Here is a 12,047-nt window from a genome sequence, read left to right on the forward strand (position 1 = left end):
CCAGAGCAAAGCCAACACTCAAGTTTAAAGCTCCAGCCTGAGACTAGAACTTTCTCGTATCCTGGTCCTTGCCCATGTCCCACTGCCACGGCCATACTACCCACAACTCTCTGTGGGTCCCTGGAGGAGTACCTATCATCAGAATGTCAAAACTGCCACTTTATTTTCAGTCTTAAGGTCCATCAGAAGCCCTTCCCATTCCTAGGAAGATATTCTGGCCATCTCCCCAAATAGCAAACCCCTCACTACTTGAGGGAGGGACAACAGTTCCTACTGAAGGAACACAACTGCAGGGTATGAAGCATAGCACCTAACAGTCAGCAAACATTTCTTGAATAAATTAATCATGAACAAAACAATGTGCTAAGGGGACAAGAGATCAACAGACTTGTTACCTGCTTAGCTGCAACCATGGAATCTCAAAGAATGGGGATTTTCTGTAGTTGACCTCTACTGGTCAACTCTGCTAGGGGGTACTTAGCAAATCACCCACTGTGGCAGGAGCTCAGAGAGTTACCTCTCTATAAGGCCTCTCTAACCTCCTCTTATCATCCCATCCCTGCAAAATGTCTACCCCTTCTTGAACTATTTTTAGATTTTTTCATCTGTATTTCCTCGAGGGCAAACAAGTTTCACATATTACATGCCCATCGTGTAAAGTGTTTTCTGTCATTTGTCCTCAAACTACTTCTGAAAGTCCCTAGAGACCTAAGCAGAGCGAGGAGACAGTGTTCATTGTACAGTGGAAACCTAGACTCCCAAACTTGGCTAGTCATCAAAATCACCTGGGGAGTTTGAGTTGTTGTTTTTTTTTTAAACTACCCATTTCTGGGTACCACGCGCACCCTGAGAATCAACTTCAGGAGTTCTGGAGTGGAGCCCCAAAATCTGTATTTTTAAAATGCTTCCCAGACGACTCTGAAGATTGGCCAAGTTTGGGAGCCACTGACTTAAGGAACAACTAGAAGATCTCCACGCCTACGTTGTTTGAAATCCTTTATTTCTCTTAGTCACAGTGCCTGAAATTAGCATCCACTGCAGCAGATACATTTTTGGCGAAGGAGAGTCCTCCATGAAAAGGAGCAGGGTTAAAAGTATCTCAGACTCATTTATATCTTCACATGAATTACACTACAAGCCTGGAATCTGGGAGCTGAGAAAAAGACCTCAGAAAGCACCCAGCTGCCCCATCCCCCAAGACCACCCCTGAATGCAAAGCCGCTCTTGAGAAATCAACAAGCCTTCACTGGAATACTCCAGCAACAGGAAGCCTTTAGCTTCATCAGGAGGCCCACTCCAATGGTTAAGTTAGCAGAGTTCCCCAAACCTGGCTGTGCACCAGCATCTCCAGGGATGTCTTCAAAAAATAGATATTTCAGGGCCTTACCCCAAAGCGACAACATCAGAGCTCTCGCACAAGGGGCTAAAAATCTACCTTCTTATTGCTTTAACACTCCCTGGGATGCCTGGGTGGCTCAGTCAGTTAAGCATCTGCCTTCGGCTCAGGTCGTGATTCTGGGGTCCTGGGATCGAGCCCCGCATTGGGCTCCCTGCTCCACAGGAAGCCTGCTTCTCCCTCTCCCACTCCCCCTGCTTGTGTTCCCTCTCTCGCTGTCTCTCTCTGTCAAATAAATAAATAAAATCTTTAAAAAGAAAAATCTAAAAAACAAAAACAAAAACCACTCCCAAGGCTGCACATCCACAGAACCACACCTGAGCACTATGGATTTCATACACTGACCTTCTCTGAGGTCAAAGTGGCCATCTACATAGAGAATAAGGCAGAGGTGATTGGGTGGCGCAGAGTTTTCAGGAAAGGGGAACAGAGGGGACCAAAGGGGTGCCTAGAATGACAAAGGAGAATGGGTGCTAAAATAAGGAAGCTGGGCAAAGGGGAGTCAGAGGCCACTCAGCACCCACTGCTCCTTTGAAAAGATGCTCATCTTTGTGGTATGCATTTTCCTGACCCTATTCTACCTTCTGGCCCTTGTTTTCCATGTCTCTTCCCTTCCTGTTTTGAATGTATGCTTTTGATATTTTATGTGGCCTTTGTAAGCTGCCTTCAATCCTTTCTGAAACAAGAGAATAAATCAACCAACCGACCAAAAAAACAAAACAAAAACAAAAACAACCCACCGAAAACAAAAACCTCATAAGCTTAGGGACAGTCAATATTTACTTTAATATTCTGAGATGTGGTCAATAAGACCATATCCACCGTGCCATCCCCTTTGTGGTCGTACTGTAGATTTTGACAGGTTCCCTCTTGGCCTCCCCCAGGGGTGTGGTCGGTCACTGTCTTTCATTACAGCAGGCTTACCTGGCCATGTTCACAGGGTTGAAACCAACCAGTACTGGCAAAAAGATGGCTGGGTTGTCCATGCAGTAATCCATCTGGCCTGCCACAAAGGGAGCCTGATGGTAGGGGAAGAAAAAGGGCATGATGAGAAGGGTTACTCTATTGTTGCCCGAGGCCCAGAGGCATCAGGATCCCCCAAAATGCTTGTTAGAAATGCATATTCCCAGGGGCGCCTGGGTGGCTCAGTCGTTGAGCGTCTGCCTTCGGCTCAGGTCATGATCCCAGAGTCCTGGGATCGAGCCCCGCACTGGGCTCCCTGCTCTGTGGGAGGCCTGCTTCTCCCTCTCCCACTCTCCCTGCTTGTGTTCCCTCTCTCGCTGTCTCTCTCTCTGTCAAATAAATAGATAAAATCTTAAAAAAAAAAAACAAAAAACAAAACCTGCTTTAAAAAAAAAAAAGAAATGCATATTCCCAGACCCAGGTAAGATCTACTGGATCCACATTTGAAGGGGAAAGCCCCAGGCCTGTATTTTTAACAAGTTTCCCCAAGGAAATCCTCTGCATGGTAAAGTTTAAAAACTACTGAACTAAATTTTATGCTCCTTAAGGTCAGTGTCCTGCCCTCCTTGTGTGCCTCCTTCCACATCTAGCATTGCTGGACTTGTTTCTGCTTAGTGAATTGTTAGAATCAGTATGCTACAATGGTGAGAGAAAATTGGGGTCACCAAGTCCAGTGCTTGGAATCTTGTTAAAAGGCAGATTCAGACTCAGGTTTTGGGGGGGAGCCTGCGATTCTGCATTTCTAGCAAATCCTAGGAGATACTGATGTTACTATTCAAGGACCATGCTTAAGTAGCAAAGGACTGGCCCAGAGATCAGCTTTTTCTGTAAAGAGCAAGAAAGTAAATATTTTAGGCTTTGGGGGCCCTATGAACTCTGTACAATACGAAACCCTACCATTGTAGCATGAAGCGGCCATGTTATGTAAACACAAAGGCTGTGTCTCAGTAAAACTTTATTTACAAAAACAGGCAGTGGCAGGATTGACTTGCCTATGTAGTTTGCTGACGCTGGGACTAGTCCATCTACCTTGGTTGTTGAATGGATTGATACACAGGTATTCTGAAATAGGATCCTTTCCCTTTCGTCCCACATTCATACAACTGGATCTCAATTAGTGAGAGTAAAATCAAAATTCCTTGTGCAAACCCTTTCTGTTTTCTAGCACCCACTTCATCAATCTATTTTCCATGCTATTCTGTTCTGACCCCCTTCCTCCCTATAAAATGGATCCACCCAGCCTGTCTTTACACTCACAGAGAGTCCCACCGAAATGCCAATGACGATCACCCTCTTCTTCCCAGCAGCCACCTAGGAGAAGAGGGTGGGTGAGACAGTGCCACCAGGAGGATTCTAGGATACAAACCTTTGCGTGGGGATGTCAGGGTCAGGACTAGGGGAGGGAATGGGCTTTGCTTGGATGGGGGCTTTTGTGTCCTCATGGGAAGGAACAGACAGAGGTGTCTGGCTATCAGTGGAAAACACAGACCTTCTTCAGTTCCTCAATCCCATGCAGGGCACTATCTTCTGTCCCCTCCCTAGATGCCACCACAGACCTAAGAAGACAGACTCAAGGTCAGTGGCACTGGTTTGGAAGCAGAAGCCTACGGTATACTAGGGCAGAGAAGAGAATGCTTTGAGAGAAGGGAATGAAGGGAAAGCTATCATTGACTGAACACCTACTATTTGCTAGACACCATGATAGATGCTCTACAGGGCTGAAAAACTCCAGTACCTTTAAGGCCAATCAGGTAACATGAGTATGTGAAGTGGGCCAAGTGCAAGGCAATAAGAAATGATGGGGACCAAAGTAAACTGGATACAATCTTCACCTGAAAGCTCTAAAATTACATTTCCAAAAAAACACTGTCCAGACCAAACAAAATATTCAAAACCAACTTGTCTTACCTGTCACCCCCTGCAATGAGGTAGGTGTAAAGGGGTTTCTGTCCTAGACCTTTCATCAGCTGGTTGAAGGAGACCTGTCAGGGGGGAAGGATATGAAGTAGTGATGATAGTGAAGGGAGCGATTATCTTGGATTTTGGACACCTAGAGTGTAGAGGCTTATAAGGATTCCCTCAGGCCAGCGCTTAAGCCAGTACTGCTTGGAATTTGGCACTTCAAATGCTACTTGCAGATGATGGACTGGGGGTGCATGGGATGTAGAGACACGGGCAGTAGACTGGTGGGGATCAGGTGGGTTCTGAAGATAGGAGGGCTCCATGGTGAGATCTAGCTTTGGGAAGAGAGGGAGCCAGGCCTCGAGGGGGCCACCTAGGAACATAGCTATGATGAGCTTTATGGTCCTGAGGGTCACTCCGAGAAGGCAGAGGGAGGAAAATCAGGGATCAGGGTACTCACCAACATGAGAAATGCCATCCTGCCAGAGGTAACCCCTCCGCTCAGCACCACCAGCGCCCCCTCAGGCTCCTGAGAAAGAAAAACTGCCTACGTCGCCAGGTCCTAGCTCAGGTTGGGGGAAGCATATTCTTTCTCTCTCAGCAGCAGAAGAACAATTGGAGAGACTTCCTAACCCTTCTCTTACGACAAAAGGGAACAGAACATAGGTGGTATGGTGTCGCAGAAAGAATGAAACTTCAGTCTGACTCCCAGCTCTGGCTTAGCTACTTATTCAAACCCTTACTTATTCCAGAAAGGACTGAGAGCAGCTTTGTCATCAACCAATCAATCAATAAAAAGCAGTGCTACCCAGCAATTATTAGCTGGATATATTTGGGCAAGCTACCGTGATTATCCTTTGTTTTCCTATCTGAAAAAAAAATGGAGACAATCACACCAATTTCACAGGTTTTTGCAAAGGTAATGAGTGTGAAAGCACATGTCAATTATAGAGTATGATGCAGATAATAGTTATTATAATTACTGTTGATTAATAAGATGACAATAAAGATCCCGGAGGGAGGACTGGGAGAAAGGAGAATGGAGATAGAGCAAAATCAGAAGTGGAGGCCAAGAAAAGAGAAAGGTGGAGGGAAGAGAAGTTCAGGAGGGGAGCAAATGGTGAGCCCGTACCTTCAGCACTTCCTGAACTTTGCCAGCCACTTGTACCATGGTGGTCAGAATCGATTCACTATACAGTCGCTGTAGGCAACAGGCAGGAATCAGAAGCCATTTGGATTTGGGGCGGGGGGGGGTGTTAATGGTGGGGTGGAGGGGCTCTCAGGTCTCAAACATTAAGGACCATGGTCTGAGAGAGCAGAGGTTGAGGTACGGTTGGAGTCGGCATCTTTATTCTCAGTGTCCAGGGGATGGTCTGGGTCACCTGGTACGTGGGCATGACTTGCCCCTCCTCCTGGAAGATCTCAGCATCACATTGTCCCAGCAGTCAAACAATTTGCTCGGCATCTGCTTTGTCCAGGTCCCGGGTCAGTGGGTTTGACTTCTCTGTGGTTGGCAGGGCTTCCTCATACCCAGACAACTAGAGGGAAGGGGGCACAAGGATACAGGCAGGAAGCCAAAGCCTCATTCACGCCTGCTGATCTGGAGGTGGGAGTGGCAGCGGGCACAAGGTTTGGACACACACACACACACACACACACCATCCAAGGATTTAGCCTGCACTTGGTACTCTGGGCCTAATAGGGGAAGAAGATCAGGAAGGAAGATGGGAAGGAGGGGAGGGAGAGTAGAAACCCAGGGTGAAGGGAAGTGCAGATGAGAAATGATTCTAGGAATCAGTGCAGAAGACCAACATGGAGAAGGGGGTCTTACTTCCCACTTGCCAGGCTCTGGGGTCTCAATCACATGTTGAAACCATTTTGTGCCCAGCATGGTCACAGGCTGTGGACACCCTGTCGTGCCTGCCTCCTCAGCCATACAAACCCTTTTGTCACGCTAACTCTACTTCCAGCTGGCAGGGCCTTATCTGAGCCACAGTGATGATTAACCCAAGTACCCTGGCCTCTCTGTGCACCACTCCCTCTGAGTACCTCTTCCTGCACCCTTTCCTGGTCAGTCGGTCCCCAGCCCTCTGGTCACCCAGTGAAGCTCCTGGGGTCCCTCTTTGCATGCATGCAGACTGCCCAGCCTCTGCTTTGCCCCTGAAGGGGAAAACCTGAGGTTCATTACTCTTAACTTTGGACACAATGACCTCTTCTCTGGAGGGCCTGGAGCCTGGAAGTGCAGGATAATACTCAGTCCCAAGACAGTGAGAATCCCTGAGTAAGTGCTCTGGGACCAGGATGCATCAGGAGGCCAGAGATCAGGGTCCTCAGGGACAGCAGAGGTCAGAGGACCTGGGCCATGGCTTGATCACATGCCCAGAACACACAGTCCTCCCGGCCCCTCTTGCTCCATTTCACTCTTTCATCTCAGAAGGAAGGCAACAGAAGCTTTGGAGCCCCAGGGGGGCACATGCTGAACTGAATATTACAGGAAAAAGTGCCACAGAAATAGAAATGCTGCAATGAGAATTAGAAACCAAAGTATCTGCCCTAAATACAACATTAGCCAACATTTATTTACACTGAACAATGCACTTTTCACATACGGTATCTCATTGGGTACATTAACACTCAGGAGACCATACTGACACCCTCATTTTTCAGATGGTGAAACTGAGGCTCAGAGAAGTTAGGTCACTGCTGAAGATCACACAGTTGACAGAATGGGGACTCAGACCCAGGTTGTTACTCCAGATCTCATGAAATAACTTAAGGATTTATGTTTGTTAAATGAGTGAAGTAACTAACAGATTGATGCAAATTAATGATAATCCCTCAGTCACATAGCGTCATAAGATTTATAAAGACATTCCCCAACATTGTCTCATTGGATCCTGCCAAAAGCCCTATGAGGTTCTGGACGCTCTGATTTTAGGAAACCTGACACTTAGATGACCAATTTCTCCACGCCAGGCAGTAAGTGGCAGAGCTAAGACAAGAACCATAGGTCGCTGCTCTTTAGATTTCCCCCATAAACCCAGCCGTCTTGATCGCTGTATCTCCAGCACTTCACATGCCCAGACACATAGGTGACGCTCAATAAATATTTAATAAATTAAAGAATGAATGAGAGCGAAGAGAATCAATATCAGATTATGAATGGGGAACAGATTTAAAAGCTGACGCAGTCTACAAGTAGGAGATTGTTAAAACAATTATCTCCGCCGCTCTGTCCCCTCCCGCGGGGGGGGGGGTTGGAATTCCTCCTCCCAACTTGGCGAATTCCACCCGGGGAGGGGGGCCCTCCCAGGTGCCCGAGACCCTCGCACCTGCGCCTCTCCCCACGCCCCCGCAGGCTCCTTGGACAGAGCCGGGATCAGAGGCAAGGGGACCCGGGAGGCCGCCAATGGGAGGGTCGTGGGAGGAGCCCCGGGAGAACCGGGTCGGGTCGGGGGGGGGGGAGGGGGGAGGGGGATGACGGCGGCGAGAACCCCAGCGGGGCGGGGCTGGCCGGCACGTCCCGGTCGGGCTGCGGCGGAGCGAGCCGGGCCAGCTCTGCAGAAGGCGGCGGCTGGCTGGCCGGGACGGTCACATCCCGCTGCAGGGGCCGGCGGAGTAGCCGCACTGCCTTCCGCACCGGGACTCAGGCCAGCGGCCAGGCCGCGCCGGCACCGCCCCCTGCTCAGGGACAGACTACGCGGCCCGTCCGAGCTCTAGGGGCCCCCGCAGCCCCGCGGCCCGCTCCCGCTACGCCTCCGCCTGCCCTCTGCCCGCAGCTCGGTTCCGCGCTGCCCGCCGCGCCGGGTCCGCGCCGGGATGGGGTAGGGGCAGCGCCACGGAGTCGGGCGATGGGCCGCCCTCTGGGCACCGTGCAGCCCCCCGAGGCCTGACCGACCGCGAGGACCGGCGGAGGTGGGTGTGGGCCGGGCAGAGCCGCCCGGGTGATGCGGAGGCGGGGAAGGCGTGGGGAGAAGGGGGGCTCCGGGGCTGCTGTGGGCGGTGGGGAGCCCGGGAGAGCTGCTGCCACCCGTGCGTTCTGGGCAGTCCTTGACCCCCACCCCCGCCCCCCACAACTCCTGCTACCTCCAGGAGCCCCGCCTGGATGTTAAGCGGAAGCCCCAGTGCCTCCCAGCGGACTCGGTGGGGACCATGGCTTCGCTGATGCCCCTCTCCCCATATTTAAGCCCCACGGTCCTCCTGCTGGTCAGTTGTGACCTGGGCTTTGTGCGAGCAGGTGAGTAAAGGGGTAGTGGGGTTAACCAGAGCTAGTCCGTGGATGGAACCTGTTAACCTGTTCACTCTGACACCCACAGACCGGCCTCCCTCTCCTGTGAATGTGACAGTCACTCACCTCAGAGCCAACTCGGCCACTGTGTCCTGGGACGTCCCAGAAGGCAACATCGTCATTGGCTACTCCATTTCCCAGCAAGTATGAATCACCCTTCTGCTCCCTCAATCTGTGTCCTTGGATCTCTGAACATTCCTTCAGTTACCCCCAGCCCAGACCTAAGCTCCCCTCCCAGTGGTGGGGAAATTTGGGAGCTGGTGTTCCCTGGCTCAAGCTGCCCTTTTTATCCTACTCCATGGAGTGCTTGGAGGTTCAAGAGTCCTGGAACTGGTGTGAGACTGCCCTCCTGTCCCATCATCTCCCCACAGCGACAGAATGGCCCTGGGCAGCGTGTGATCCGGGAGGTGAACACCACCACGCGGGCCTGTGCCCTCTGGGGCCTGGCTGAAGACAGTGACTACACAGTGCAGGTCAGGAGCATCGGCCTTCGGGGAGAGAGCCCCCCAGGGCCTCGGGTGCACTTCCGAACTCTCAAGGGTTCTGACCGGCTACCCTCAAACAGCTCAAGCCCAGGTGAGGGTCTCAGCTATTCTCCACTCCCGAAAGCTTTGGATTCTTGGGCTTTTCACCTGGCCTTTAGCCTCTTGTTTACTTCCGCCAAACAAGCCACAGTCTAGCTCAGATGAATAAAAGGATGATTTAATCCATCATACTGCCAAGAAACGAAAGAAAAAGGTTGGCAGGGGACTGGGTATAAACAGGCTGATAATGAATCGTTTGGGAGAAGGGCTTTTAAGCTTCCTTTTACCCACCCTCAGTTCCCAGCCGCAGCAGCCTGCGTGAATACTCACCAGCAGCCTTCCTGCTTTTTGGTCTCTAACTACCCGTCCACCAACAGCTTCCTAGAGAGGGTCTACCAGGGGCAACCCTGGCCCCAGACTCTCCATCCTTACCTGTCTGCATAGAAGAGCTTTGTGGCCGTTCCCCATAACCTGGAGTCTATCTCCTCCTTCTCAGGTGACATCACAGTGGAGGGTCTGGATGGAGAGCGACCACTGCAGACGGGGGAAGTGGTCATCATTGTGGTGGTGTTGCTCATGTGGGCCGGTGAGTGAGCAGCTGGATGGGGGACCGAGGATTGGGGGAGCGGGGCTCAGTGAAGGTGGGAGATGGCGAAGGTTGTCGGGAGAAAAGGCAGGGAGGGAAGTGGAGCAGGGAGATGCTTAGTGGAGTGGGGTGAGCAGAAGTTTGAGGAGAGGAAGGTTAAGAGGGTGGTGCTCACACATGAACACCAGGAATTCAAGGGTTTTCTTCTCAGATTCTCTAGAAACTGTGTGGGTATCTCACTGCCCTTCAAGGCTGTGAGTGGGGAAGTCAAGATCAAGGCGCAGATTGTATTGTTGTGTTTCAGCTGTAATTGGGCTATTCTGCCGTCAGTATGATATCATCAAGGACAACGACTCCAACAACAACCCCAAGGAGAAGGGGAAGGGGCCGGAACAGAGTCCTCAGGGAAGGCCGGTGGGGACAAGACAGGTGATGTGGGGCCAGTGAGGGAGGGAATGGTGATTTTGCTTCTAGGAGCAGTCAGGGAAGGGGAGAAGGCCAAAGAGGGGCAGGAAATGAGGGAAAATGGATATTTGGGATGGAGGAGGCTCTTACCTTCCTGAAATTAGAGACTCAAGCCATTTTCTTTTGCAGAAAAAGTCATCATCCATCAACACCATCGATGTATGAGTGAAGAAACAGAACCAGAAAACAGATGCACTAACACCCTGGGGATGGGGATAGGGTCAGGGAGCACCTCAGATGGTGATCTGCTCAGGACTGAAGGATCCCACAGTCTCCTAGAGGGTAATGACACTCCCACAATCTCAGGCCTGGTACCCGTCCTCTTTCCACTGTGAGCGGGGCCAGAAGGTAGGTCTCTTAGGGTCTGTGCCCCTGGACCTGGGGAATGGCTATCAGATGGGATATGTCCTTCCATCCCCCAGGTCCAGGGGAGAGTCACTTGTTCAACCGTATCCCACTAGGTCTCAAATGGGGCCCCCATTCCACCTGCATCAGGACTCTTGGCATCCCCAGCTGCCCCCACATCTTGCCTCTGGGTCTCAGAGAGGGGTGTTTCTTTGGCTACTTCCCCTCCCCCCAGCAATTAAAAGGAATTGTCTGGGTCTGGAGGCAGATGCTGCACTGCACTACTCCAATGTCTTCCATGGAGCCTCAGGTGCTCCCCCTCTCACCTGGTAGCCCCTCCAGCTGCTGGTGATCTCACCCCTTGGACATTTTTCCAATAAAGGTTCTTGGACAAACTGAAGCTGACTGTATGGTATACTGTATAGTATGCTGAAGACATTTCCCCACTGTCTCTCCCCTGACAACAAGGGCCTCTCACACCACCACCAACTCGACAGGAGCACTCTCATTATTTTAAGGTGTTTGTTTTGATTCTCTAGCCTGGAATGGGTGGGGAGAGGCCAGAAATGAGTGTAGAAAACTGGAGCCCTAGTTCCTTTTGTTTTGTTCAGTGAGAAAGGGGCGAAAGAAAAGAAGGGGGGATATAAATTCCCCTGCAGCAGTGGAAACGAAGATTATACCACATGAGAGGGGCCAGTAACCTTTTTATGTTCACTGCCCACATTGACACCCAAGCTCTTCACCATTTATTTCTCTGACTCCTCCATCAACCTTGAGTTAATTTCCAGAAAAGGACTGAACAGTGTCTTGGGACAAATGCAAGAGCAGCTACACTAATGGATCCTTCAGTGCCATGTGCTCCTATCCTGTGCATTCCCGTACCTAGTCTTCCCTGCCCTCGCTTTTCCTTTTGTCTCTGTCTGTCTCTGTCTCTGTTCATTCGGTCAAAGCCAATAATAACTGTAAGGTGTAAATGAATTTATATTCACTCTCTGCCACTATATCCAGAGGAGGATTATGGAAATAAAACTGAGGGGTTGGAACTCCCCTGTCAAAAGACTTATACTTTGGGCTCTGGGGCTACTTGTTTCCTGTGAAAATAGAGGCTTTCCTCTACTCTTTCCTAAATTCCAAGGCGGGGGGTGTGATGGTGCCAGTGAGAGAAATACCTGTTGACGTTTGCAACCACTGTGGGGGAAAAGCTGTAGAACCCAGACTGTGTCTGGACAGCATATGCTACACTTTCTGGAGAATTATAGGTCTTCTCAACTTCGGATCTTTCCAGAGGAGGTGCATGAATAACTCTCCTTTTCTCCATCTCAGTCTCTCTGGTATGTTACAAGAATTTAGACCAATAATTCTGAAAGGGACCCCAATCCAAACAGATCAATAAGTCAATATCCTTGTTACTTAACCAAGCTCCAACCCCAGGTATCACAAGACTTAACCCTACCCTATCAGGTGAGCCAAACTCAGGTTTGCCCTCTGCCCTGAACCATAAAAGTATCCCGATCTGGGCAGCAGTCTTTAACCCACTGCTACCCGATTCTGAAGTAGTACCTCTCACTGGCCACTGGT

General features: G+C 50.5%; 2 protein-coding genes across 3 annotated transcripts in view; one reads left to right on the forward strand and one right to left on the reverse strand.

The window, feature by feature from the left end:
* Window positions 1-6,777, reverse strand: part of SPATA31H1 (SPATA31 subfamily H member 1) — a 64,936-nt gene extending 58,159 nt beyond the window's left edge. Inside the window, 8 exon segments of the mRNA XM_081797305.1 lie at window positions 2,321-2,415; window positions 3,617-3,670; window positions 3,849-3,915; window positions 4,268-4,341; window positions 4,722-4,790; window positions 5,394-5,462; window positions 5,644-5,799; window positions 6,093-6,777. Of these exon segments, the coding sequence (XP_081653431.1) occupies window positions 2,321-2,415; window positions 3,617-3,670; window positions 3,849-3,915; window positions 4,268-4,341; window positions 4,722-4,790; window positions 5,394-5,462; window positions 5,644-5,799; window positions 6,093-6,197 (689 nt within the window). The 5' untranslated portion in view covers window positions 6,198-6,777.
* A 1,004-nt stretch (window positions 6,778-7,781) lies between these two features.
* FNDC4 (fibronectin type III domain containing 4) lies at window positions 7,782-10,869 on the forward strand. Of its 2 annotated transcripts, XM_006743662.3 has the most exons (7): window positions 7,786-8,176; window positions 8,354-8,498; window positions 8,578-8,693; window positions 8,921-9,125; window positions 9,570-9,659; window positions 9,964-10,088; window positions 10,254-10,482. In XM_006743662.3, the coding sequence occupies exons 2-7, from the start codon at window positions 8,414-8,416 to the stop codon at window positions 10,287-10,289; spliced, it is 657 nt and encodes a 218-aa protein (XP_006743725.1). In that variant the 5' UTR covers window positions 7,786-8,176; window positions 8,354-8,413; the 3' UTR covers window positions 10,290-10,482. The 2 variants fall into 2 exon arrangements, with proteins under 2 accessions (XP_030895373.1, XP_006743725.1); XM_031039513.2 differs by lacking the exon at window positions 9,964-10,088 and having other exon boundaries at window positions 7,782-8,176; window positions 10,254-10,869.
* Window positions 10,870-12,047: the final 1,178 nt, after the last annotated feature.

This window comes from Leptonychotes weddellii, chromosome 10, assembly GCF_054177405.1.
Source record: "Leptonychotes weddellii isolate Sample4059 chromosome 10, ASM5417740v2, whole genome shotgun sequence".
Classification (NCBI taxonomy): Eukaryota; Metazoa; Chordata; class Mammalia; order Carnivora; family Phocidae; genus Leptonychotes; species Leptonychotes weddellii.